This window comes from Ovis aries, chromosome 10 (genome assembly GCF_016772045.2).
Source record: "Ovis aries strain OAR_USU_Benz2616 breed Rambouillet chromosome 10, ARS-UI_Ramb_v3.0, whole genome shotgun sequence".
Lineage (NCBI taxonomy): Eukaryota > Metazoa > Chordata > Mammalia > Artiodactyla > Bovidae > Ovis > Ovis aries.
In genome coordinates, this window is record NC_056063.1 from 2,606,662 (window position 1) to 2,633,825 (window position 27,164).

Below are 27,164 nucleotides of genomic sequence, written 5' to 3' on the forward strand. Positions count from 1 at the left end.
CATCAATTCTTTGGTGCAAAGATGTCTTTTTAGTCCAACTCTCACATCCATATATGACTGCTAGAAAAACCATAGCTTTGACTAGATGGACCTTTGTTGGCAAAGTAACGTATCTGCTTTTTAATATGCTGTCTAAATTGGTCATGACTTTTCTTCCAATGAACAAGCGTCTTTAAATCTCATGGCTGCAGTCAGCATCTGCAGTGATTTTGGAGCCCTCCAAAAGAAAGTCTGTCACTGTTTCCACTGTTTCCTCATCTATTTGCCATGAAGTGATGGGACCAGATGCCATGATCTTAGTTTTCTGAAGGTTGAGTTTTAGGCCAACTTTTTCACTCTCCTCTTTCACTGTCATCAAGAGGCTCTTTAGTTCTTCACTTTCTGCCATAAGGGTGGTGTCATCTGCATATCTGAAGTTATTGATATTTCTCCCGGCAGTCTTGATTCCAGCTTGTGAACTTCACCCAGTCCAGCGTTTCTCATGATGTACTTACTCTGCACATGAGTTAAATAAGCAGAGTGACAATATACAGCCTTGATGTACTCCTTTCCAGATTTGGAGCCTGTTTGTTGATCCATGTCCAGCTCTAACTGTTGCTTCTTGATGTGCATACAGATTTCTCAAGAGGCAGGTCAGATGGTCTGGTATTCCCATCTCTTTAAGAATTTTCCAGAATTTGTTGTGGTCCACAGAGTTAAAGACTTTGGCATAGTCGGTAAAGGAGAAGTAGATGTTTTTCTGGAATGCTCTTGCTTTTTCAGTGATCCAGCAGATGTTGGCAATTTGATGTCTAGTTCCTCTGCCTTTTCTAAAACCAGCTTGTACATCTGGAAGTTCACAGTTCACATACTGTTGAATTCTGGATTGGAGAATTTTGAGCATTACTTTACTAGTGTGGGATGAGTGCAATTGTGCAGTAGTTTGAGCATTCTTTGCTGTTGCCTTTCTCTGGGATTGGAATGAAAACTGACCTTTTCCAGTCCTGTAGCCACTGCTGAGTTTTCCAAATTTGCTAGCATATTGAGTGCAGCACTTTCACAGCATTGTCTTTTAGGATTTGAAATAGCTCCACTGGAATTCCATCACCGCCACTAGCTTTGTTCGTAGTGATGCTTTCTAAGGTCCACTTGACTTTACATTCCAGGATGTCTGGCTCTAGGTGAGAGATTACACCATCATGATTATCTGGGTCATAAAGATCTTTTTTTGTATAGTTATTCTGTGTATTCTTCTCTCCCTTTCTTAATATGTTCTGCTTCTGTTAGGTCCATACCATTTCAGTCCTTTACTGTGCCTATCTTTGCATGAAATATTCCCTTGGTACCTCTAATTTTCTCGAAGAGATCTCTAGTCTTTCCCCTTCTGTTGTTTTCCTCTATTTCTTTGCATTGATTGCTGAGGAGGGCTTTCTTGTCTCTCTCTGCTGTTCTTTGCAACTGGGCATTCAAATGTGATCACATGGACCACAACCTTGTCTAACTCAATGAAACTATGAGCCATGCCATATAGAACCACCCCAGATGGATGGGTCGTGGTGGAGAGTTCTGACAAAATGTGGTCCAGTGGAGAAGGGAGTGGCAAACCACTTCAGTACTCTTGCCTTGAGAACCGCATGAACAGTATGAAAAGGCAAAAAGATAGGACAGTGAAGGATGAGCTTCCCAGGTCGGCAGGTGTTCAATATGCTACTTGAGAAGAGTGGAGAAATAACTCCAGAAAGAATGAAGGGATGGAGCCAAAGCAAAGAAAAACACCCAGTTGCGGATGTGACCAGTGACAGAAGTAAAGTCTGATGCTACAAAGAGCAATATTACATAGAAACCTGAAATTTTAGGTTCATGAATCCAGGAAAATTCGAAGTGCTCAAACAGGAGATGGCAAGACTGAACACTGACATTTTAGGGATCAGTGAACTAACATGGAGTGGAATGGGTGAATTTATCTCAGATGACCATTATATCTACTGCTGTGGGCAAGAATATCTTAGAACAAATGGAGTAGTCATCATAGTCACCAAAAGAGTCCGAAACGCAGTACTTGGGTGCAATCTCAAAAACCTCAGAATGATCTCTGTGTGTTTCCAAGGCAAGCCATTCAGTATCTCAGTAATCTAAGTCTATGTCCCGACCAGTGATGCTGAAGAAGCTGAAGTTGAATGGTACTATGAAGACTTCAAGACCTTTTAGAAATAACACCCCAAAAAGATGCCCTTTTCATTATAGGGGACTGGAATGCAAAAGTAGGAAGTCAGGAGATACCTGGGGTAACAGATAAATTTGGCCTTGGAGTTTAGAATGAAGCAGTGCAAAGGCTAATGGAGTTTTGCCAAGAAAATGCACTGGTCATAGGAAACACCTTCTTCCAACAACACAAGAGAAGAGTCTGCACATGGATATCACCAGATGGTCAATACCAAAATCAGACTGAGTATGTTCTTTGCAGCCAAAGATGGAGAAGTTCTATATAGTTATCAAAAGCAAGACCCAGAGCCTACAGTGGCTCAGATCATAAACTCCTTATTGCCAAATTCAGACTTAAATTGAAGAAAGTATGGAAAACCATTAGACCATTCTGATATGACCTAAACCACATCCCTTTTGGAGAAGGCAATGGCTCCCCACTCCAGTACTCTTGCCTGGAAAGTCCCATGGACAGAGGAGCCTGGTAGGCTGCAGTCCATGGGGTTGCTAGGAGTCGGACATGACTGAGCAACCTCACTTTCACTTTTCACTTTCATGCACTGGAGAAGGAAATGGCAACCCACTCCAGTGTTCTTGCCTGGAGAATCCCAGGGACGGGGGAGCCTGGTGGGCTGCCGTCTATGGTGTCGCACAGAGTCAGACAGGACTGAAGCGATCTAGCAGCAGTAGCAAATCCCTTAGGATTATACAGTGGAAGTGACAAATAGATTCAAAGGATTAGATAGACTGAGTGCCTAAAGAGCTTTGGACAGAGGTTTGTGATATTGTACAGGAAGCAGTGATCAAGACAATCTCAAAGAAAAAGAAATACAAAAAGGCAAAATGGTTGTCTGAGTAGGCCTTACAAATAGCTGGGAATAGAAGAGAACCAAAAAGCAAAGGAGAAAAGGAACGGTGTACCCATTTGAAGCATGCGTCTGGAAGGAAGCATGCACCCACACTGGCTGGTATCTTCTGAATGACCACAGATGACAGAGGGAGCCTTTAACAGGTGTTCTACCACATGGCCCTTGTCAGTGTCCTGTTTCTGAAAATGGTCTCTTATCTTCTCTCATACCTGCAGCTCTGCACCCTGACTTTTAGCTGATTGTATTGCTGCTTCTGTCACTGAGACCGTCGATGTAATCAGAATAGAACTGCCCTACCTTCCTTCCTAATCACCAGATCTGACAATCTACCTGAATTTGTTCCCTTTGGCTCTGTTTTTGCTCTTTTTAGAGTGCAGTTTCCTTGCTACTGCGTAAGGTCAATCCTTCCCCTTGTAGGTAGGTCACATCTCGAAAAACCTTCTTAAGGATTTTTGGTTGTTATTGTTTACTTTTTTGTCTTCCTGTATCTGTATTTATCCTTTGCATCTATCAGTTTCTTCCTGTCTCCTTGGGTTATTCCCATCAGTATGCAGACGGGATGTGGTTTTCCCCTCATCCCCAATATCATGCCACAGGGGTTCCTTTCTAGCTACTTTTCCTGCTTCTTTGCTCTTGTTTACAGAATCTTCTCAGAAAAGTTGCCCATTCTTCTTGCTTTCTCCCTTGAACTTCTGATCTGGCTTATCTCGAGTCCACCACTGAACCTGCTCTTATCAAGGTCATATTAATCAGTAGTTGGTGACACCATTCACTTAGTTGTTGACACCTATAGCTTTCTCATCATCTGTGTGTTTTCATTCTTTCACACCTCCCCCCTCCCATTCAGCCTGTCTGTAATTCTAATCTGATCCTCCTTCATACTGAGCAAATCTGTGCCTTCCATAATTGGCACTGTATACTAGGCTGCTTTCAACTCTTGACCAGAGGATGTAAAAAACAGATTCTAATTCATTTCCTTGTTTCATGTTTTGCCTCTGTGTTGCCACACAGTAGCTAGCATAATCTTCTAAAAATGTTTATTACGTCTCACAATTTCTGTTCTTGGTCCTCTCAAATGTTATTCCGTCTATTCAGAATAAAACCTAAAGTCTCTACCATGGTTTATACGACTGTCTGGGACCAGGAATCTTTCTTAAAGGGCCAGATCGGAGACAGTTCAGGCTTGTGTGTTAGGTATGGTCTCAGTTGCTTCTGCTGCTGCTCTTCTTCTTCTGTCTGATCTTCCTCTTCTGTATTGCAAGCTTTTAGAAATGTGAAAACCATTCTTCATTGAAATATGAAAACATGTGGCTGTGGGCTGTGGTTTGTCAATCCTGTGCCTGTTTTATCTGTCCCTGTCATCTATAACTCTTTGTGTAACTCTTTGCCACCATGGCTGGGGTTCAGATGGGTTTCCTTGCTGTCCTTCGGATATGCCAGGTTCCCTCCTGCCTTAGTGCTTTATATTTGCTCTTCTGTTTGCTTGAAAGACCCTTCTCCCAGAATGCCCATGCTCCTTTCCTTTCTTCATTTTGCTCTCTTCTCAGATTTTCTTTTCTTCCCCTTTAAAAAAAAATTTATTTATTTATTTGGCTGTACTGAATCTCAGCTGTGGCACTTTGGATTTTTGTTGCACCGTAAGGTTTCTCTTGTTGCGGCATACAGGTTTCGTTGCTCTGTGGCTCGTGGAATCTTAGTTCCCTGACCAGGGATTGAATCTGCGTCCCCTGAGTTGCAAGGTAGACTCTCAAGCACTGGACCACCAGGGGAGTCCCTAGCTATTATTTTCTTAGACAGAAAAAAATGTCATTTGCTCAGACCTATGATTCTTAAATGGGGCTTCCCTAGTGGCTAAGACGGTAAAGCGTCTGTCTGCAACGCAGGAGACCCGGGTGCAATCCCTGGCTTGGGAAGATCCTCTGGAGAAGGAAATGGCAGCCCACTCCAGTATTCATGCCTGGAAAATGCCATGGACCGTGGAGCCTGGTAGGTTACGGTCCATGGGGTCGCATAGAGTCGGACACGACTGAGCGATTTCACTTTCTCTTTTCACTTTCATGATTCTTAAATAGCTGCTTCCTCTATTACTGATTCTTTTTCTTCTGTCTTCCTCATTTAGGTAGGTAGCACTACATTTTGGCTCATGCCTAATGTCTAGGAGTCACTGTTGACTTTTATTTCACCACTGTATCCACATGATACAAACAATGTCTGATACGTAGTAGGTACTCAGTATATCGTTTAAGTAATGGTAGTTAAGGTGGTTTTTAAAAAGATTTATTTGGCTTCATTCATTGATTCAGCATCCCATCTAATAGACAGAAAAGCACTCCGAGAAACTGTACAAAATGGAAGGTGTCAGAGAAGGAAGGAGTGATGTGTAGGGAAGTTTTCAGCAAAAGAAAGAACTTTTCCAGTCCCAGTCATCTCTTCTTTTCAGGGGAAAGGGGACAGAAAGGGGTCTTCTGTGCAGATTGCCTCTCTAGTGCTTATCAGGAAATTTCATATTTGCCTGTTTATAGGTCGCATCCCTGGAAAGATTGAAACTGCAATCAAGTCTCGGTTTGCTGTTCTGGGGGCAAAGACTCCATTTTGGGTCTGTCTCTTCTCCTGTTTTTTTTTTTTTTTTTTTTAAAACTAGCAATGGTTTATATTCTGTGGGTATCAACGCTTCTGAGTATCAGAAGGGCCATCTTACACTTTCTTGATAGTCCTAAAACTTCACATTGATGTCCATTAGAAAAAAAAAGCACCTTTGCTTCAAAGATACTAAAATATAGGGGAAAGTGCTCATGCTAGATTTGATGAAATAGGATCCATGCTATATTACCTTAGACGTAAGGCTCAATTCCTGCTCTTTAAAATGGAAACAATGCAGTCTACCACAAGACTTATGAGGTGTAAGAAATAATGTCTACAAACTGCCTGGTATTGAGAGGATAACAGGCAGGAAGGCCAGGGGTCTTCAAATGGAGGAAATAGCCTGCAAGTGTCAGATATTTTTCTCTCTCTTAAGTGGCAGGAGGAAACAAACTAGCGATATTTTTTCCTTCTCTATACAAATTTAAAAGGAGGTTTCTCTTAAAATTGTGTGTTGTCATAATGATACCTGGTTTCACCTGAAGTTAACCAATGCCTTTTTCTTATGGAAATGTTTATCTTAGGCTATGCTAATATATTATGCATTTACCCCAAACTCTGTCTTCAAGTCGGTTCTGCCTTTTGGCTCAGAACCTACTTGATAAACCAGTATGCTATACTCTGATATTGTTCCTCTAATCTATGTAAATAACACTATTTGTATGGTGCTCTGCCCTTCTTCAAGAGTCAAATTAATCCTTTTATGGCCCAAGATGAACCATTTGGAGCCAAGATTATCCCAAAATACATCCTATGGGTGATGGGCCTGGTGCCATTCCAAGTTTTGAGACATTCCTTTCTTTCATTAACAGACTGCTGATAACTATATAACATCCAGCTAAAGACTAGCAGGGGGGTACTCTTTCTGCCCCCTTCTGATGCCTATGTCAGAAGCTTTCTCGATCTCCTTTATACTTTAATAAAACTTTGTTACACAAAAGCTCTGAGCGATCAAGTGTCGTCTCTGGCCCCGGATTGAATTCTTCTCCTCTGGGGGCCAAGAATCCCAGTGTCGTAATTCAACAACAACCTTTCAGTATAATACTGGTGTATTATATATAATACTGGTGTATCACTCGGGGTCCAGCCAGGCAAAGAAGAACCTAAGTATGTAAAGCACAGAATTTAATGCTGGGCATTGGTAACACCGTGACAGGGGTGATGAAAGGACTGGGAAACCCAAGAGAGGACAGTGAGACAACCTAGAGGTTAGCAGAAACAAGGAGCTGCCCACACTCCTAATCTGGAGGGACAGATGGAAGAGGTGACATTAATGGAGCCTGGGGGAGCACCATCCTCTGGGAGCTGGAACCATGCAGCATATCCTGTAGGAGCTGGGGCCGCAGGGGAGCCTGTGTGCTTCTGGAGACATGCCAGAGCTCACACAGGACAGGGAAAGAGAAAGCACCCGGCTTTTCCCTCCCTCCTACCTCCAGTCACCTGCCTTTGACTCCCGTTGGCCAAACCCACACCTGAAGGCAGATGCTCTGGAAGCCTGGGAAGCTGCGTCGTGCAGGGACAGGACAGAGCACAGCAGAGGGCAGGGACGGGATCTACAAAGGGGAGAGCAGCCGTTCCACAGAGTTAGGGTGAACGGGCGTGTGTGTGCGTCCTAGTTGCAGTCGTGTCCGAGTCTTTGCAACCCCTTGGACTGCAGCCCACCAGGCTCCTCTGTCCGTTGGCTTCTCCAGGCAGGAATACTGCAGTGGGCTGCTGTTTCCTTCTTGGTAAAACAGGTTTGGTAAAACGTTTATTCTGATCTGATACAGTGGCATTCTGAGATAGATTTCCAACCTCAGGCATGTTCTCCTCTGAAATCTCATGAGGGCTTCTACGCAGACAGATGCCTTTCTGCGTCACTGAGCTCACAGCTCGGCCAGAGTGGAGTTGCAGCGTGGCAGAGTCAGGACGACCAGATTCTGCTCTGGGGCTCTCCAGGGCTTCTGAGTGAGCTTTGTGGAGGGCTACAGTCTCTGGACTCACGCTTGAAAAATGGAAATTGCGGCTCTCAGGTGGTTTTTCTCTCGCCCACAACACACTCCACTTGGCTCTTCATCTTTGCAACCCCCTGTCTAGAAGTCTCTACAGTGTTTTTGAAAGAAAGGAGGGAATAGTCTAAGAAAATAGATGACGTATCTAAGGTCACAGAATTGGCAAATCGTAAGGAATTAAGTCTCCACTCTTCCCACGCCAAGACCGCTGGTTCTTTTTGTGCCTGGGGCATCTTCTGGTCGAGGAAGGCTTGTGCAGAGAAAGGCAGGAGTGACACCCACTGAAACCCTGTGGCACCTGGTGGTGTGCTGCGGGCAGTGTCACGCAGTGTGCTGACTGGCGTGTCAGCGGAGGGTGACCTGCCGGGCTCGGCTGGCGTCGGACGCACCCGCCCTGGGGAGCTCAGGGTCGTCTCCTGCTGGCTGGTGACCGGCGCCTTGGTGCCTGGGGGCAGTTGGAAGCCCCTAAAGTTAGTGTAGTACAGAGTGGTGAGTGTTTTGAAAAAGAAATCCATAGACAGAGGCAAGGACTCAGTTTGCGTGGCTTAGAGAAACCCGGCCCTGGTAGGGTGGTTTTGGCGAGGTCCGACTGATGCCCGGGGAGCCCGAGCAGGCGCGCAGTGTGCTGTCGAGGTGAGCACACTGAGGCAGGGAGTGCCTGACGCGGCGCGGAGGCCGGCGGGCAGCGCAGGGTTCCGACTGGGCAGACCGGATGTGCTTCAAATAGAGAAGCACATTTTTTTTCTCTTTTGCCAGGAAGTTTATTCTCTCTTGCCCGGCGTCTGTTGGAAAAGCCTGTTACTGCTGCGCCTCAGACGCTGTCTGTGAGCCCTCGTTCTCTACGCATGCGCACTGGCGATGGTGAACAGCTCTGCTTTCTTGCCTTCAGTCACAGCGGCCCCAGAGGAAACACTGACAGGTTGCTCTTGGTCCTTCCTATAAACGGAACCATACGCTGTGCTCTGTTTTTTGTTTGTTTGACTTCTTTAACTCAGCATAGCTTTTGGATTCATCTATCTTGTTGCATTATGCAGTGAACTTTTTTTTTTACTGTTTTATAGTGTTCCAGCGTATGGGCTTCCCAGGTGGCTCTGTGGGTAGAAAATCTGCCTCAGTGCAGGAGACGCAGGAGATGCGGGTTCAGTCCCGGAGTCAAGCAGATTCCCTGGAGGAGGGCATACCCACTCCAGTATTCTTGCCTGGAGAATCCCATGCACAGAGGACCCCGGTGGGATACAGTCCATGGGGCCGCAGAGTCCGGCACGACTGGGCATGCATGCACACACTCCACTGTGTGGCTGTACAACACCTTGCTGATGAATATTTGCATTGTTCCCAGTCTTTGGCTTTTATGAATAAAGCTGTTCTGAATGTCATAGCGATTTTTTCCCCTCCTGCTTAACACCTCAACGTCCACTTGCTGAGTCAGTATGTATTTAACTTTAAAAGAAATCCCTGTTTTGTAAAGTGCCGGTGCCATTTCATGTCCCCACTAGTTGTGTGGAAGGATTCCGGGTACTTCACACCCTCACCGTTCTAGGATGGCTGTAGGATTATTTTGTTTCTGGTTTTGTTTTGCAATTCCCTGATTACAAATGATCCTGAATACCATTTCCTGTGCTTATTGTCTATTCATATATCTTCTCTTGTGAAGTCTTTTATTCATGTCTTTAATTGGACTGTTTTTCTTATTACTATTGAGTTGTAGGAGTTTATTAAACGGTCTGAATAGAAATCTTTTATGAGATATATTTATATTAGGAGATGGAGTCTCCTGTGGACCCTAGGTATTCCTGTATATTCTTTCTGGTTATGCCAGCAGTGCAAGGCTTGAGGATTGTTTATCCAGATCATTTTTCAGGATTGTGTTTACAGTGAATCAACCTTAGAGATCACCTTAGAGAGGATTTCCCTTGTGGTTCATCTGGTAAAGAATCCGCCTGCAATGTGGGAGACCTGGGTGTGATCTCTGGGTTGGGAAGATCCCCTGGAGAAGGGAAAGTCTACCCACTTCAGTATTCTGGCCTGGAGAATTCCATGAACTGTATAATCCATGGGGTCTCAAAGAGTCATGAGCAACTTTCACTTTCACAACCTTAGAGATGAAGTTTTGTCTCTGTGGATAATTAATGGGCTTATCACTGTCCACTATAAAAGTGGTGATCACCCTAAGCTCAGGGTTCTTCTCTTGTGATATCCCTTGCATGTGTAGGCATCCATCATTAGGAATCGCTGCATCATCCGTTTGGGACTTTCGTTTGGGCTGGGGAACCAACATGTGTAATAGACTCCTTTTGTCTCTAACTCAGGAGTCTTATGGAGAAGGCAGTGGCACCCCACTCCAGTATTCCTGCCTGGAAAATCCCATGGATGGAGGGGCCTGGTAGGCTGCAGTCCATGGGGTCTCTAAGACTTGTACACGACTGACCGACTTCACTTTCGCTTTTGACTTTCATGCACTGGAGAAGGAAATGGCAACCCACTCCAGTGTTCTTGCCTGGAGAATCCCAGGAACGGCAGAGCCTGGTGGGCTGCTGTCTGTGGGGCCACACAGAGTCGGACACGACTAAAGTGACGTAGCAGCAGCAACAGCAGGTGTTAAGTTTTCTCTCAGTACTCATGAAGCAGTAACAGGCTAATTTAGCTTGTATATAGAGTAGCATATTAGACTCTGCATAGTTCTTGACACGTATTGCAGTGTTTTCTCAATCTGTGGCTTATCTTTAATTTTAATGAAACTGTGTTAATAAAAGAGTCTTTTGAGAAGTGGAAGATTTACATTTTGATGAAATCCAATTTTAGAGTTAGTGCCTTTTGTATGCTAAGGAATCTTTGCTTTCCCCAAGATAGTGAAGGTTTTCAATATGTTTTCTTGTAGACATTTTATAATTTTAGCTTTTTAAGGCTCACATTCTTTCATATGGATGTTCGGTTATTCTAGCACCAATTATTGAAAAGATTGTTAATACCCGATTGAATTACATTGAGATCTTTGTTGAGAATCATTCATTACGTAGATTCAAGTATATTTCTATACTTCATTCTGTTCCATTAATGTTCTGTTAATTCTGCTTTGATTACTGTAGCATTTCAGTAAATCTTGAAATCAGATGAAATAAGTCCCCAACTTTATTTTTTTTGGAAATTATTCTGTTGTAGGTTCCCTGCATTTCCATATTAATTTTAGAAATTGCTTCTCAATTTCTTCAAAAAAGCTTGCTGGGATGTTGATGGTTATTATATTGACTTTGTAGATTATTTTTCAAAAGGTGTTTTTCTTAATGGATTTCTGGAGATTGAGTCATCTGATCCATGAACATGGTATAACATTTTCATTTATTTAGGTCATCTTGTCTCCACAGTGTTATAGTTTTTAATGTACAGATAGTTCCCTTCTTCTGTTAAACTTTTTCTTAATGATTTTGTATTTTTTGATGCTATTAGAAATGGTTTATTTAAAAGTTTGTTTTCCAATTGCTGATAGTATTTAGAAATAAGAATTATTTTTCTCTGTTGAATTTTGTTCTGTGACCATGGTAAATTCCTGTAGGTAATCATCTTGTTTGCTTATAGACAGATTTACTTCTTCTTTCTAATCTGCGTGTGTGCTGCTGTTATTATTGACCTTGCTATATTCCTGAATAGAATGATGAGAGCCAACATTCCTTATCATATTCCCAATTTTAGGGGCAGCCAGCATGTTGATTTGGCTAACAGGAAATTATAGTAGCTGGAAGACTTTATGAATGGAGACATTCTCTTCATTGAGTGCCCTATTCTGTGTCTCTAAAGCAAATTAAAGCATTGTTACGGTTTTTGGATTCCTGCACTCATCTCTCTAGGAACTTTGTTGTGAGGATCCCATAGAATGTGAGTTCAGCTAGCTCTCATTTCATGGATTGGCATCATTTGGTTCAATTTAATTTACTTATAACTGTAGCCAGAGGGAGGGAGAGTAGAAATTCTAATGTTTTTATAAGCCTTTATATTTTATATATTTTATAGCAGAAGTCTAATATAATATTGAAAGGTTACACGTTTAAATATATCAGAATAAGCACATAATTTACATATATTAAGTAGCTCTCAGAAGAAACTGTTTTAAAATACCTTTATATCACTTTTAATCCAAAGTACTTATTGCTTGTTATTTTTATATTTTAGAAGTATTTTCTTCAAATACTGGGGTTTACCCAGATATTGTTGAAGGAAACAATTCATCTATTCAGTCTTGGTTTATTTTGATTCTACCAAAGTTGTAATTCTTTTCAATAATAAATTCAGAAATGACTACAAACCTCTATTGATATATATTTGGATAAAATTATTGGCCTGGCAGCCTACATCAGAAACTTGAAAAAATTTATGATACAATCAAACTAAATGCTCATTAATAATGGTGTAAATTAGGTAAGTGGTAGTATGTTAATCATGGAAGAAGGCATGGCAATCCACTCCAGTATTCTTGCCTGGAGAATTCCCATGGACAGAGGAGCCTGGCAGATGACAGTTCATGGGGTCACAGAGTCGGATGCAACTGAGCAACTAAGCATAGCACACAGCACAGTGTGTTAATAATAGTCTGTATTCAGAAAGAAAATAATTTTCTTTGGGAATTAAGTATTAATACTGGAATATGTTCTTTAAATATTAGTAATTGATAAAATATCATATATTTTTATAAGTAAAATATGTATGTTTTAAGTATAAAAGTTTATATGTTATATATAATGTAGGAGAAAAAATACTTAAGACATAGAAATATCAAACTAATAGTTGTTTTTAGACACTTTTTCTTTGTTTTTCTGTTTCCAAATTTTCTGTGTTGAACAAGAAGCAGATTCGTAATTTAAAGCAAAGAGATGGATAAATGATATACTGGTCCAAGTTGAATATATTCTTTTAATGAGAGATAGCATAGTCACTAATTCAAAAATCTGACATTTTCAGTTTTCTCACCATTTCATTTTTCCTTTCATTTTTATTTTATCATTTTGTTCTTTGAGATTTTGCCCTGAAATTTTCTTTAGTAAATTAGGACTTGCTGACTATGAAAATCAACCCACTCCAGTGTTCTTGCCTGGAGAATCCCAGGGACGGGGGAGCCTGGTGGGCTGCCGTCTATGGGGTCACACAGAGTCGGACACGACTGACGCGACCTAGCAGCAGCAGCAGCAGCAGCAAGCTCCAGACAATGGCACCCCACTCCAGTACTCTTGCCTGGAAACTCCCATGGACGGAGGAGCCTGGTAGGCTGCAGTCCGTGGGGTTGCTAAGAGTTGGACTCGACTGAGTGACTTCACTTTCACTCTTCACTTTCATGCATTGGAGAAGGAAATGGCAACCCACTCCAGTGTTCTTGCCTGGAGAATCCCAGGGACGGTGGAGCCCAATGGGCTGCCGACTGTGGGGTCGCACAGAGTCGAACACGACTGAAGCGACCTAGCAGCAGCAGACTATGAAAATCACCTGTTTCCCAGGGCTAATTTGTTTTGCTTTATGGGAATGTTTCCTTGTGTAACAGTGTAGCAAAAAAATGAAAAAGAAATGGGAAAAATACATCTAATTTCCCACCATCCCAACGAATCTACTTTTGGACATGTATAGATCCTTTCCTTCCCCTTGGATTTATAATCTGTAATTTAAATAGAATTCTGAAGTTTATTGTTAGTTGGACATCCTCATCTTTAGACGTCCATATGTTTGATGGACATTCTCATGTGGTCCATCTGGACCATACACATACGTGTTCAACAGGTCTTTCTACTTCTGATGCTTCTGATCTCAGAGTGGAAGTCCAAGTTCTTTGGTGGCCTGTAAGGCCTACAGTCCTCTCCATCACAGCTCTCTTTCCAGACTTCTACAAGGTTCAAGCTCGCACATCTTCAGACTTTGATTCTAATGTTCAAGTTTGAGTCCTTCAGAGTCTTCTCTGGGAGACTTTGTTGACCATCCTGTTTGAAATTCACCCCACTTCCTGTGCTGCGTATTCCTCCTATTGCTTTTTTTTTCCTCTATAGCACTTAACACTATCTACTGTTGGATGTATTTTAATTACTTTTCAGTTATTGTCTGTCTTTCTTTACCCTTCCCTGTGGAGAGTAAAGTTCTGTGCAGGTAGCGATTTTTGTCTCTTGTTCACTGGTGTTTTTTCAGCACTTAGGACATTGACTGGCACTTACTAGGGAATTAGCGTGTGTTGAATAATGAGTGAACACCAGCTCTTCTCATCGGTGTTTCATACTGCTGCTAGTGTGATAAGCTGTTTGTGTAGTGGTACTCCACTGCTCTAGGACCTGGCCTGTCATTTTCAACTGTATGTGCTTTCGTATATTTTTTGGGAGTATGCTCATGTGTTATATTTTTGTCTGAAAGGTATTCTTGACTAAGTTTTTGCCTCCTTAACTCTTCTTTACCTTTCCCTTGGCTTCTTCCCTTTTCTCTCTGCCAAGTTGGCTCTTCTTCTTTGAGCCTTTGGTGTCACGTTAGAGAAATTAGGAGCTTCTCTTGTGGCTCAGATGCTTGCAATGCGGGAGATCCAGGTTTGATTCCTGGGTCAGGAAGATTCCCCTGGAGAAGGGAATGGCTACTCACTCCAGTGTTCTTGCCTGGAGAGTTCCATGGACAGAGGAGACTGGTGGGAGGAGTCCATGGGGTTGCACAGAGTTAGACATGAATTAGTGCTGGAGGAATTAGACTGCACTGAAAAGTACTGTTTTTTTTTTCGCTTGGGATTCTCCTTCCAGACTTAGGTATTGATAATCTCTGTGTCTGTAATGCCTTGAGCTAGGTGCTTAATGATTTACAACTTTTTCTGTATTGCTTAGAATATTTATTTTAATGGAATTATTCTTATATTGAGGTTTCGTTTTATTTTGCATGTTCCTAAAACCTAATCCATGGATACCATAGATTATGAATTTATAGATTAATGGGCAGAAGTAAGGAAATCATTCTCTCAAAATAATAATACTGTGAGTAACTGTGTATTGCTGTTAATGTGAAAGGTGCAGTTAATGCAGTTGTAACTATTTTAATAATCTTCACATAGCATGAATTCAGTTTTTTTTTACTTATTTTTCAGGGAAGTCTTAAGAGTAATCGACAGATCTCACCTCAGGAATTTATCTATGAACTGAAGATGGGGTCTGCGGATGAGAGACTCTTCACGTACCTGGAGTCCCTCCGCGTGTCTTTGACAAGTAATCCTGTGAGGTAATTCGTCTATCTGAACATGAGGGCATGTACTGAATTAAACAGATGCCATGATTTGTCACTTTTATACTTCATGGTGCCTGTGAATAAATAGCTGATCTGCCTCAACAACTTCTCAGGGTAACAATTGAATACATAATATTTATATTCATGTGGAAATACAGTCTCTATACTTTTTGTGTTTATTACTGAGAAATATATAGCTTGTGGACTTTTAAAAAAATTATGCCTTTTTTCCCTTAGAATTTTAAAAAACTTAAGCTATTTTTCAAAAGAGAATTAATCATGATCAGAAACTATTGATTTAACGTGGTTGAGTTTCACACTGAATTTTGGCATTGTATATATACTGGCTCATTTCTGTTTGACATAGCAAGAAATGCCAATAATTTTTTTTTGTTTATTGAAAGGGGTATCTTTATAGGAGTCCATAGGTTAGTGTTGTCAGGTTTAGCAAATAGAAATATAGGATGCCTAGCAAAATCTGGATTTTAGACATACTTACAGTAAGAAATTATTTGTTATATTTTTCAGAAATCCAGATTTCACTAGGTGCCCTGTATCTAGCCATACTACAGTAGGTGCCTTGATAAACCAATTTTTAGACTTTTTAGCCCAGCATAGTCTTGAAAAATTTTAAATAGGGGTTGTTATAAAATGAGCAGTCATAGAATTTCCAAGCTGTAAGAGTCTAAGGTAGGTTAGTTTTGATTTCTTACTTGTGTAATAAATGAATGCTTATTTCTATGTAAATATATATGTAAAATGTATTCTAGCTTTCTCTCTATATGCACATATATGCATACATGTACGTGTGTATAAAATGTAGATAAAGGGTCAGAGGGCCTGAATGACAAACTATGGCCGGAGGTTAATGACACGTAAAAGAATTCTTTTGATATTCTGATATTCTGGATATTTCTTAATTTTGGCTACAGTAAGATAAAAATCCTCGACAGTATAATTTTTAAGATAAAAAGACCCTACCTGCTGAGAGACATGAGAGTGAGGTTTAACTAAGGAGTATGAAGAGTGAGCAAAGAATCTCTGTTATTTCAACTTTATTTTTATTTTTCCATATTTTACCATGTTAGTCTGTTCTCTAGGGTGTAAGGAGAAGGAAATGGCGACCCTCTCCAGTGTTCCTGCCTGGAGAATCCTGTGGACAGAGGAGCCTGGTGGGCTACTGTCCATGGGGTCGCACAGGGTTGGACATGATTGAAGTGACTTAGCGTGCATGCATGCATTGGAGAAGGAAATGGCGACCCTCTCCAGTGTTCCTGCCTAGAGAATCCTGTGGACAGAGGAGCCTGGTGGGCTACTGTCCATGGGGTCGCACAGGGTTGGACATGATTGAAGTGACTTAGCGTGCATGCATGCATTGGAGAAGGAAATGGCGACCCTCTCCAGTGTTCCTGCCTGGAGAATCCCAGGGACGGGGGAGCCTGGTGGGCTACTGTCCATGGGGTCGCACAGGGTTGGACATGATTGAAGTGACTTAGCGTGCATGCATGCATTGGAGAGGGAAATGGCGACCCTCTCCAGTGTTCCTGCCTGGAGAATCCTGTGGACAGAGGAGCCTGGTGGGCTACTGTCCATGGGGTCGCACAGGGTTGGACATGATTGAAGTGACTTAGCGTGCATGCATGCATTGGAGAGGGAAATGGCGACCCTCTCCAGTGTTCCTGCCTGGAGAATCCTGTGGACAGAGGAGCCTGGTGGGCTACTGTCCATGGGGTCGCACAGGGTTGGACATGATTGAAGTGACTTAGCGTGCATGCATGCATTGGAGAGGGAAATGGCGACCCTCTCCAGTGTTCCTGCCTGGAGAATCCCAGGGACGGGGGAGCCTGGTGGGCTGCCCTCTATGGGGTCAGAGAGGGTCGGACACGACTGAAGCAGCTTAGCAACAGCAGCAGCTAGGGTGTAAATTAGTGGTGGGCGTGAGACCAGGGACTTCATATGTCTTAACATTTATTTGACAAGTGTAGTCATATATGAAGAGTTCTGGTTTCCAGTTTAATCTGTACTGTTAAATGTTTTCATTTAGAAAATGTTGATGAGCACCTGCTGTTTTCCAAGTACCATCTTAGATGTGTGGCTTGAATAAACAGCAGAGTAGGTCCAGGCCCTGTTCTTGTGGAGTTTAAATGTAGGAAGAGGGTATGTTGGGGTCAACTGAGGAGCTGTACTCATTTTCAGTTTACCTGGCAGCCTCCTGACACTGGAGATAATCATGGAATTTCGATGTGATTAGAAGTAGACTCTGCCATTACCTCATCTTCTTATTTTGAGTATTTGAACATGTTAGTGAAAAAAGCTGTGAGAGGACTGTGTGTGAATTCAAGCATATTACAATGGATTTAGTACTTCCTGTGATTCTTGAATCTTGTTTCAAAAATAAAAGTTTGTGGGATTATTTCCTCAAGAGTGGCGAGTTCTAGAATATATTATCAGGAAGTCACAAATATTTGTTTCCTATGAAATAGTATTTTTGACTGGAAAGAATAGAAAACCATATTATTAGGGAAATGTTTCTGAAATCATCGTGCCTCATGTAGAAGGAATCTGAGCTCCTCAGGAACATTTCTGTGCCCAGTGCTCCAATGACAGGAGAAACTGAGCTGAACATGTGACTGTGAATCTATTTCTCTGATCACATCTTTGGACTTCACAGTTAGTTATGATGCCTTTAGCCGATAAAGTCAATTTTTCATATTTTCTTTTTAATATATTATGTGATTAAATTTCAAGAGAGAAGGAATTCTAACTTTTTGTAAGCTTTTGAGATTATTATTAGATCTGTAGTATTACTGAGAAAATCAGAGTTAAATTTTTTAATGTTTGGGAATACAGTTGAAAAGTAAAGTAAGCAAGTGAACTGATAAATGATGGTTTTGGAGCAAGATTTATTTAAATCAAAAATCAAGGAAAAATTAGGGGCAAACCCCCCACCCCGCTCTGGCGCCCCATCCCTGATATATGCAGTATTTTAGAGCCATTCATCAACCTCTGAAACTCTGCCTCCTGATTATGAAACATGGTTATCCTTTGACTATCTGGATAGGGAATTATGTGTAAACTAGTATTTTAAATACCAAATTATTTGCTTTGTTTTATGAAGAGTTGATTTGAAGATCACATAGTTCTCTTCTGTTTGAAGTTTTATTCATTATTCAATATTCTTAAGGACAATTTTGTGCTTAAAGACATAGTTCCTTTGTAACGTTTTAGTGGATGTCCACTAAAAGATGAGTCAACAACTACACTTTCAAATATATGGATGTAAAAAGTAGATACTAGTATTATGAGTGATATGCGTTTTAGTCTTTACTCATCTTTGCAAGTAGCAAATTATAGAATGCATCTTCATGTGTGCAGTTTGTTCTGGCTATCAAGAAAAAGATTTCTGTCTCAGGAACAGTAGTCTTCTTTGATCTTTTTGTTTTGTGATTTTTAGGCATTAGTTTCTTTTATTCACAGTTAACATGTACATTTTGAAGTTTACTGTTACTATTCTACAAGATACCATTTGGTTAGAAGATTTGTAACAAGATTTTGGAACTAGATTTGATTAAGTTAATAACTGAAACTTTGAGAAAATCACTTTAGGAAATTTTTTCATAAGATTTAAATTGGTAGCTCAGCTGGTAAAGAATCTGCCGGCAATGCTGGAGACCTGGGTTTGATCCCTGGGTTGGGAAGATCCCCTGGAGGAGGGCATGGCAACCCACTCCAGTGTTCTTGCCTGGAGAATCCCATGGACAGAGGAGCCTGGCAGGCTGCAGTCCATGGGGTTGCAGAGTCAGATGACTAAGTGAGTAAGTGTGTGTTCACTGGAAAGCAGGTAAGCAGTCTGTGTGTGTCATTATTCCATTTAATCAGTGTGTTTGGAATGTAGGTTTTCTGCATTTCTGGGCTTGAAAACACAAAACTGGTGGGAGAACTTTTGGAATTGCTGAATGTTTTGTGCCGTGCACTGCGTGTGTGAGAACAGAGATGGAAGAGCTTGTGGCGAGTGATGAGATTACTGTATTCCTTCTTGTCAGCCTGATCTGAAGAAAAGAAGTCAGGACCCAAATTTGAAGTTACTGATAGCTTGACTTATTATAAAAATTATTTGTATAAAATGTTTGACATTAGAAAGGCTACAGTGACACAAATACCCACGTTTACTGCTGAGGCTACTGATGAGGCTAATTTACAGAATGTTGCCTATGGCTTTGAAGCTTCGATGCCCCCCTCCTCAATTCAGATCTCTTGAATTTTGGATTTATCATTTCTTTCTTTGCATTATAGATAAACATATATGTATCTGTGATATTCTTCTTGGTTTTTATATCTTTTGAGTATTACTTAAATGGCATCATCTTCTGTATTCTCCTTGAGGACTTTCATTTTCCTCTCAGTTTTTATGTATTTATAGATGTTGTGTACAGCTACTCACATTTCATAACAAGCATTTTTCTTACCATTTTCTTATATTTTAAATGCTATCAGTTCAGTTCAGTTGCTCTGTCGTGTCTGACTCTTTGTGATCCCATGGACCGCAGCACAGCAGGCCTCCCTGTCCATTGACAACTCCCAGAGTCTACCCAAACCCACGTTCATTGAGTTGGTGATGCCATCCAATCATCTCATCCTCGGTTGTCCCCTTCTCCTCCCACCTTCATCTTTTCCACCTTCAGGGCCTTTTCCAATGACTCAATTCTTCCCATCAGGTGGCCAAAGTATTGGAGTTTCAGTCCTTCCTATGAACACCAGGACTGATCTCCTTTAGGATGAACTGGTTGGATCTCCTTGCAGTCCAAAGGACTCTCAAGAGTCTTCCCAACACCGCAGTTCAAAAGCATCAGTTCTTTGGCACTCAGCTTTCTTTATAGTACAACTCTCACATCCATACATGACTACTGGAAAAATCATAGCTTTGATTAGATGGACCTTTGTTGGCAAAGTAATATCTCTACTTTTTAATACGCTGTCTAGGTTGGTCATAAGTTTTCTTCCAAGGAGCAAGCATCTTTTATTTCATGGCTGCAGTCAGCATCTGCATTGATTTTGGAGCCTCCCCAAATAAAGTCTGTTACAGTTTCCAGTATTTCCCCATTTATTTGCCATGAAGTGACTGGACCAGATGCCATGACCTTCATTTTCTGAGTGTTGAGCTTTAAGGCAACTTTTTCACTCTCCTCTTTCACTTTCACCAAGAGGCTCTCTAGTTCTTCTTCACTTTCTGCCATAAGGGTGGTGTCGTCTGCATATCTGAGGTTATTGATGCTTTTCTCCCGGCAGTCTTGATTCCAGCTTGTGCTTCATCCAGCCCAGTTTTTCTCATGATATACTCTGCATATAAATTAAATACGCAGGATGACAATATGCAGCCTTGACAATACTTTCCGGGTTTGGAACCAGTCTGTTGTTCCATGTCCAGTTCTAACTGTTGGTTCTTTACCTGCATGCAGATTTCTGAGGAGGCAGATCAGGTGGTCTGGTATTCCCATCTCTTTCAGAATTTTCTACAGTTTGTTGTGATCCACGCAATCAAAGGCATTGGTATAGTCAGTAAAGCAGAAGTAGATGTTTTTCTGGAACTGTCTTGCTTTTTTGATGATCCAGTGGATGTTGGCAATTTCATCTTTGATTCGTCTGCCTTTTCTAAATCCAGCTTGAACATCTGGAAGTTCATGGTTCACGTATTGTTGAAGCCTGGCTTGGAGAATTTTGAACATTACTTTATGATTGTGAGATGAGTGCAATTGTGCAGTAGTCTGAACATTCTTTGCCATGCCTTTCTTTGAGATTGGAATGAATACTGACCTTTCCCAGTCCTGTGGCCATTGCTGAATTTTCCTAATTTGCTGGCATATTGAGTGCAGCACTTTCACAGCATCATCTTTTAGGATTTGAAATAGCTCAACTGGAATTTCATATCCACTAGCTTTGTTTGTAGTGATGCTTCCTAAGGCCCCCTTGACTTCTCATTCCAGGCTTTCCGGCTCTAGGTGAGTGTTCACAACATCGTGATTATCTGGGTTGTAAAGATCTTTTTTGCATAGTTCTTCTGTGTATTCTTGCCACCTCTTCTTAATATCTTTTGCTTCTGTTAGGTCCATACCATTTCTGTCCTTTATTGAGCCCATCTTTGCATGAAAAGTTTCCTTGGTATCTCTAATTTCCTTGAAGAGATCTCTAGTCTTCCCCATTCCATTGTTTTCCTCTGTTTCTTTCACTGATAGCTGAGGAAGGCTTTCTTATCTCTCCTTGCTGTTCTTTGGAACTCTGATTTCAAATGGGTATAATCTTTCCTTTATTATTCCTATTTAAAGCATTCCTTTAAATAGTAGAAGAATGCTTCTTTTAAAAAAAATCTTGTCTGATAATCCTGTGTTTACTTTGTAATCCATACCCGTTTAGAAATGTATTGGAATTTATGTGCCGTTCCCCTTCAGAATTTCAGCTTGTGCTGCTTTTTCCATGGTCCTCTTCTTCCTCCCTCCGTTCATTCTTCCTTTATTCTTTTCTGTGTTTTTTTCCTTGTTCTTGCTCAGATTCTTTTGATAGATTTAAAATTTCTCCTTTTATTTTTCCTCTTTTACTAATTTGGAAGACATTCTCTTTGATCTTAAATAGAAGAGAAATTTAACATCCACATACTTAGAAAGGAAACTGCTTGCATGTAATTATAAGGAACAGAAGAAAACAATATCTTTTCTTCTAAACCAAAAGTACATTAACACCAATCATCTTCTCTTGATTTGTTTGCTAGTTCTGTGTGATGTTTTAATTTTTTCTTTTTTTGGTGTTGTAAATTAGCTGTCTTTACTACTGAGATGCTTCCCAGGTGACACTCCTGCCTGTCAATGCGGGAGACACGGGTTCGATCCCTGCTTCTGGAACATCCCCTGGATGAGGGCATGGCAGCCCACTCCAGTATTCTTGCCTGGAGAATCCTACAGGCAGAGGAGCCTAGTGGGCTACAGTCCCAGGGGTCCCACAGAGTTGTGCACAACTGAAGAGACGTAGCATGCACACATGCACCACTAATATATGCTGCAGATATTTATATGTGTTTATATACACATACTTATAATTTGTTTTTGGTTCATCATTCATTTTTTTCTAACTTTATTTTTGTTTCAAATATATCATTGTACTTCCCTAGTGAGAGTACTTCAGTAGTAAAGCTTTCTTTTGTTTGAAAGTGAATTTGTTTGCCTTTACCTTTTTGAACTTTATTGCCTTTTTCCTAAGGGCATGAAATTATTTGATCTTTTCTTAGTCAATTGAAGATATTGATACCATTTTTCTTCTTCATTACATTGCTTTTTCGAGAGGCAGGTTCTTTCTCTAAAACTTGTTCTGTTCTAGGTAATCTGCCTTTTCTCTCTGGTTTTATTATGTCCTTTTTTGGATGTTCTCCAGTTTGTTCTGTGTCAAGGTGCATTTTTTTCTTCTTTATTTTTACTAGGGATTTATTTGGGTTTCCTGAGTATGAATGGTGTCTTTAATAAATTCTTTGAAAATATCAGCCCTTGACTCTTTGAATATTGACTCCCTCCCCATTTTGTATGTTTTCTACGTTCTTACTCCATAGTGTTATTTCCTCGCCTCTTTGAAGTTTTGTTTGTTTGTTTCTCTGTACTGTTAATATATTCTAGTTTCCTAATTATTTTCTTTTCCATTGTCTAATCTGCTGTTTAATTTGTATGTTGTATATTAAATTTCCACTGCGTTATAATTTCATCCCTAGACGCTTGCTCCTTGGAAGAAAAGCTATGACCAACCTAGACAGTGTATTAAAAAGCAGAGACATTACTTTGCCAACAAAGGTCCATCTAGTCAAAGCTATGGTTTTTCCAGTAGTCATCTATGAATGTGAGAGTTAGACTGTAAAGAAAGCTGAGCACCAAAGAATTGATGCTTTTGAACTGTGGTGTTGGAGAAGACTCTTGAGAGTCCCTTGGACTGCCAGGAGATCCAACCAGTCCATCTAAAGGAAGTTAGTACTGAATATTCATTGGAAGGACTGATACTAAAGCTAAAATGCCCAATACTTTGGCCACCTGGTGCGAATAACTGACTCATTGGAAAAGACCCTGATGCTGGGAAAGATTGAAGGAGGGTGGAGAAAGCGATGACAGAGGATGAGATAGATGGTTGGATGGCCTCTCCGACTCAATGGACATGAGTTTGAGTAAGCTCCAGGCGTTGGTGATGGACAGGGAGGCCTGGCATACTGTAGTCCATGGGGTCACAAAGAATCGAACATGACTGAGCAGCTGAACTGAACTGAAAACTGTATCTTTATTCATAATTTTTGCTTTGTTACGTTTGTCCCATTTATTATTTTTCTAAATATATTACATATTTTATATTCTTTGACTGTAATTTCAGCAAATAAAGGTTTCCTAGGCCTACTCCTGGAGGGTTTTTTTTTTTTTCCTGCTTTGTTTCTTGTTTGTGTGTTTTTAATTTTAGAATGTGTCCTCCTATTCCTTGGAGCTTTTTCTTTGAGATTTATTTTGAAGGTATTTTGAATTAATCTAAATGATTAGTCTAATTAAATTTTTGTTTTTCTAATACTGAGTGCATAGGGACTGAGGGCTGCCTTAAAATAAGTTGATTTCTTTTTCCCTGCACATGCATATGCAAGGTTGGGTTACGAATTATCGGAAGACATTTGCCTCGATGTCCCCCTTTACTGGATTGTTTATTGCTCGTCTCCTTCCTACTGAAGGTGTGGCCTTCTGAGAGCCTTGTCTCAGGCTTGATGGTGGCTCGAGGCTGTAATTCTTGTCTCATTTGCTCTGCTCAGCTCCCACAAAGGAGATGTTGCATTTCCAGGGCTTTATGTTGGCCTCAGAGCAAATGAAGTCTGAGGCAGGCTTTCCTATCAAAATTTTTTTCATTATCTCAGGTCCTGCATTTATTTCACCCCTTTTTTAGTATTTTTCTTTTGTTTGGCCTTTCAAGATCTTTCTTTATGACTCATCCCTAAATCCCACAAAATAGAGACCTTTTACCATTTATTCAATTTCCTATAATGCAGCTGCTGTCCTCTTTGACGCATGCAAAATACTGGGTTCTACGGCGATACGAATTACACCTTGTTTTTACTTTTGTGTTCTGAACTACATGAAAAAAATAGATACAGAAATAGAGCAAAGAACAAAATCAGCTGTACTGCTGGAAAATAGAGTGAAAAACAAAACTGGGACTTGAAGTGAAATGTACTTCTTAACTTCTTTCCACTGAGTCACTTACCATGTTGCTGTAGCTAGAAGGACCAGAAAGCTGCCGGCCAGAGTCCTATGCGTGTGTGCTCTGTCTACTTCATCAGTTTGATAAATCAGTTCTTCTTGGGGAATATTCTAATAAGGAGATGGAAGGAGTGGCCAGAAGTAACCTTTGATGTTGTTTTCTGGGAGATATAGAGGAAGACCTTTCCCTTTGTAGAAGTGAGGGAGGGCGGATAATATTCTTATGAATAACATGTTTTCATTGTCATGATGTTTCAGAATTTTAAGTAAGGCAGGAAATATAAAGTTTCTTAAGAGAAAACGAGACTTAGAAAAATCAGCAATATGTACAGATTTACAGTGATAGTCGCAGTGATAATTTCTGAAATGGGCAAGAGAACTAAATGTTTTCTTTGGAGATGTACATTCTTGTAGTCTTCCTGTCTTCCCTTTTCCTGCTGTTTCTCTCTTTCTCCTCCATAGTGATGTCAGGAAGATATGCAATGCAGATGACTCTGTTTTCTTTCCTATGCTGTTCACTACAGTAGCTATCTTATGACTATTTAATTAATTAAAATTTAATGGAAAAAGGCAACATTTCAAGTGCTCAAGAGGCACATGTGGCTAATGATTCCCATGTTGGACAACACATATGTACTGCTTCTGTTGTATTTTCGTAAATAGTGCTGCTTAAATGCTTTGGTTTTTCTGAGTAGCTATATATATACATAAACATATCAAACATTTCTTTGATATGTTTATTACATGGTTGCTATGTTCTCAAAGTTATGTTCAGGACTGTGAGAATACGTAAGGAATTAAAGTCTGAAAGATTAAAGGGTATTTTTTAAAACCTCCAAGGATGAATGAATATTCATGTTAAGAGAATCAAAGAGTGATATAAGGCAGCGGTCTTCAACGTTTTCGGCACCAGGGACTAGTCATGGAGGACAGTTTTTCCACGGATGGAGGGAAGGCAGTGGTTTGGGGATGATTCAGGTGCATTACATGTGTTGTGCAGTTTATTTCTGTTATTGTTATATTGTGATATGTGGTGAGAAGATTAAACAGCTCACTGTAATACAGAGTCAGTGGGAGCTCTGAGCTCAGGGCGAGCCCTGGGGACTGGCTGTAAAGACAGGCGAAGCTTTGCTGGCTCTCCCACTGCTTACCTTCTGCTGGTTCTGGCCTGACCTAAGGGGCTGCCTATGCAGGGACTGCTGCCTTAGCAGTATATATGGCTAAGGGAGTGGGCTTCATAGCAATGTCCAGAACCAGAAAGGAAGGGAGAGGCTGGGGTGACAGGCTGTGCAGTAGCTGTGGTCCATGGTAGCTTTACTGGGGCTGCCTGTAGTCAGGATGAGGGAGTCACCAGTACGGCACATCCTAGAAGTCATGGAAACATCCTCTTTGGTAGGTTGAACATATTAGTGGGGTGTATGTTTCTTTTAAACAGAATTTTCCACATAGATGGGCCTACTTTTACCTCTTAGAAGCAATTTTTCCAGGTTGCTTTCCAATAAGAAGTCAAAGTGAAAGGTAGGGTGTTACTATTCTTCTTTACCTCTTTGGGTACTGCCATATATGTTAGGATATGCCTTTTATTATTTATGTGTAAATTATCATTCAGGATTCATAACTTTTATGATAATAGTGCTTATTAAAGAAATATTTGTTGAAAATGACCTCTAATTTTAGGCCATTTTGCTGTTCTTTCTGAAGTGCTTGAAATGAATGAAATATTAATGAAAAATGCCTGGAAGAAATAGCTATTAATGTTTTCAGGTGCATACTAACTTGATATATTTGAAGGGCAAGCTATTTCTTCGCAGTGCATTCACAGCCCCTCCAAAGCTTGTGTCATTTTTCTGAGAGCATCTGTGGAAGACTGAGTGTTCCCCCGTGGTTGGGAGACTTTCTCCTTTGTATATTGTCATTCATACTGTAGCTTGATTTTGCCTTATTGATATATTAAAATGTATTATAATTATTTGGCTGTGAAGTTAACTTTGCCTGTACTTAAAGCTTTGACTTTGAAGGCAAGGTTAACAATAAAAGTAGAATACGTTGAAAATAAGTAATTGCTTTTAACAGAGAAATACATATTTTCTGCACAAGGTGAATAGAGCATATATAGCTCAATTTATACATGAGCTGAAAAGTCCTAGAATTATAAAGTGCTGTCAATGTATTTTAAAATATGTCTCCCAGTCTTTTTAAAATAAAATATAAATTGCTATTTGAATTGCCAAGATTAATTTTAAAAATCCTATTCAAATATAAAGTCAGTTACAGTATAACGTAGGGTCTCAAATTTTGCTTTTAATATAGAGTAGTTTGATATTTAGGCATAAAAGGAATAATATATGAATGAAAACTAATTATTTGTAAAAATCAGGTTACTGTTTAAAAGACTACAAAAAATAGTTTTATGCCATAACAATTTGGGAAAAATACTACTCTTAATCTGAAACAATTTCTCATATATCTAGAGACAAAATATAAGAAAATTATTTCTTTCCAATGATAACTGTCTGTATTTTCAGAGAATGTAAACCTTCTGTGCTCAAATCTGTAACAGCTATCAGTATGATGTTATTTAGTGAATACTTTGACTTCCCTGGTGGCTCGGACAGTAAAGCGTCTGTCTGTAATGCGGGAGACCTGTGTTCGATCCCTGGGTCGGAAAGATCCGCTGGAGGAGGAAATGGCAATCCACTCCAGTACTATTGCCTAGAAAATCCCATGGACAGATGAGCCTGATAAGTTACAGTCCATGGGGTCGCAAAGAGTTGGACACGGCTGAGCGACTTTGCTTTCACTTTCACTTTGGTTTCTTTGGTAAAGATAAATATTTTCAGTGGAAAATTATTGTACTGCAGGCACTAAAGCTTCTAGTTACTTAGTATCCTACATACAAGAAAATTAAATAGTTTAGTTCTGAGACTAATTTTTTGGCCTTGTTACTATGTGTTAAAATATATTGCTGTGTGCATTAGGTAAAGGATTTAAAATATGATGATCCTTGT

At 40.5% G+C, this 27,164-nt stretch overlaps 1 protein-coding gene across 4 annotated transcripts in view; it reads left to right on the top strand.

The window, feature by feature from the left end:
- DIAPH3 (diaphanous related formin 3) overlaps positions 1-27,164 on the top strand; it is a 571,588-nt gene that overhangs the window by 116,756 nt on the left and 427,668 nt on the right. For all 4 annotated transcript variants that reach the window (XM_060394025.1, XM_060394029.1, XM_060394026.1 and 1 more), the window contains one exon: positions 14,766-14,896. In XM_060394025.1, the coding sequence (XP_060250008.1) occupies positions 14,766-14,896 (131 nt within the window). The remainder of the gene's footprint in view (positions 1-14,765; positions 14,897-27,164) is intronic.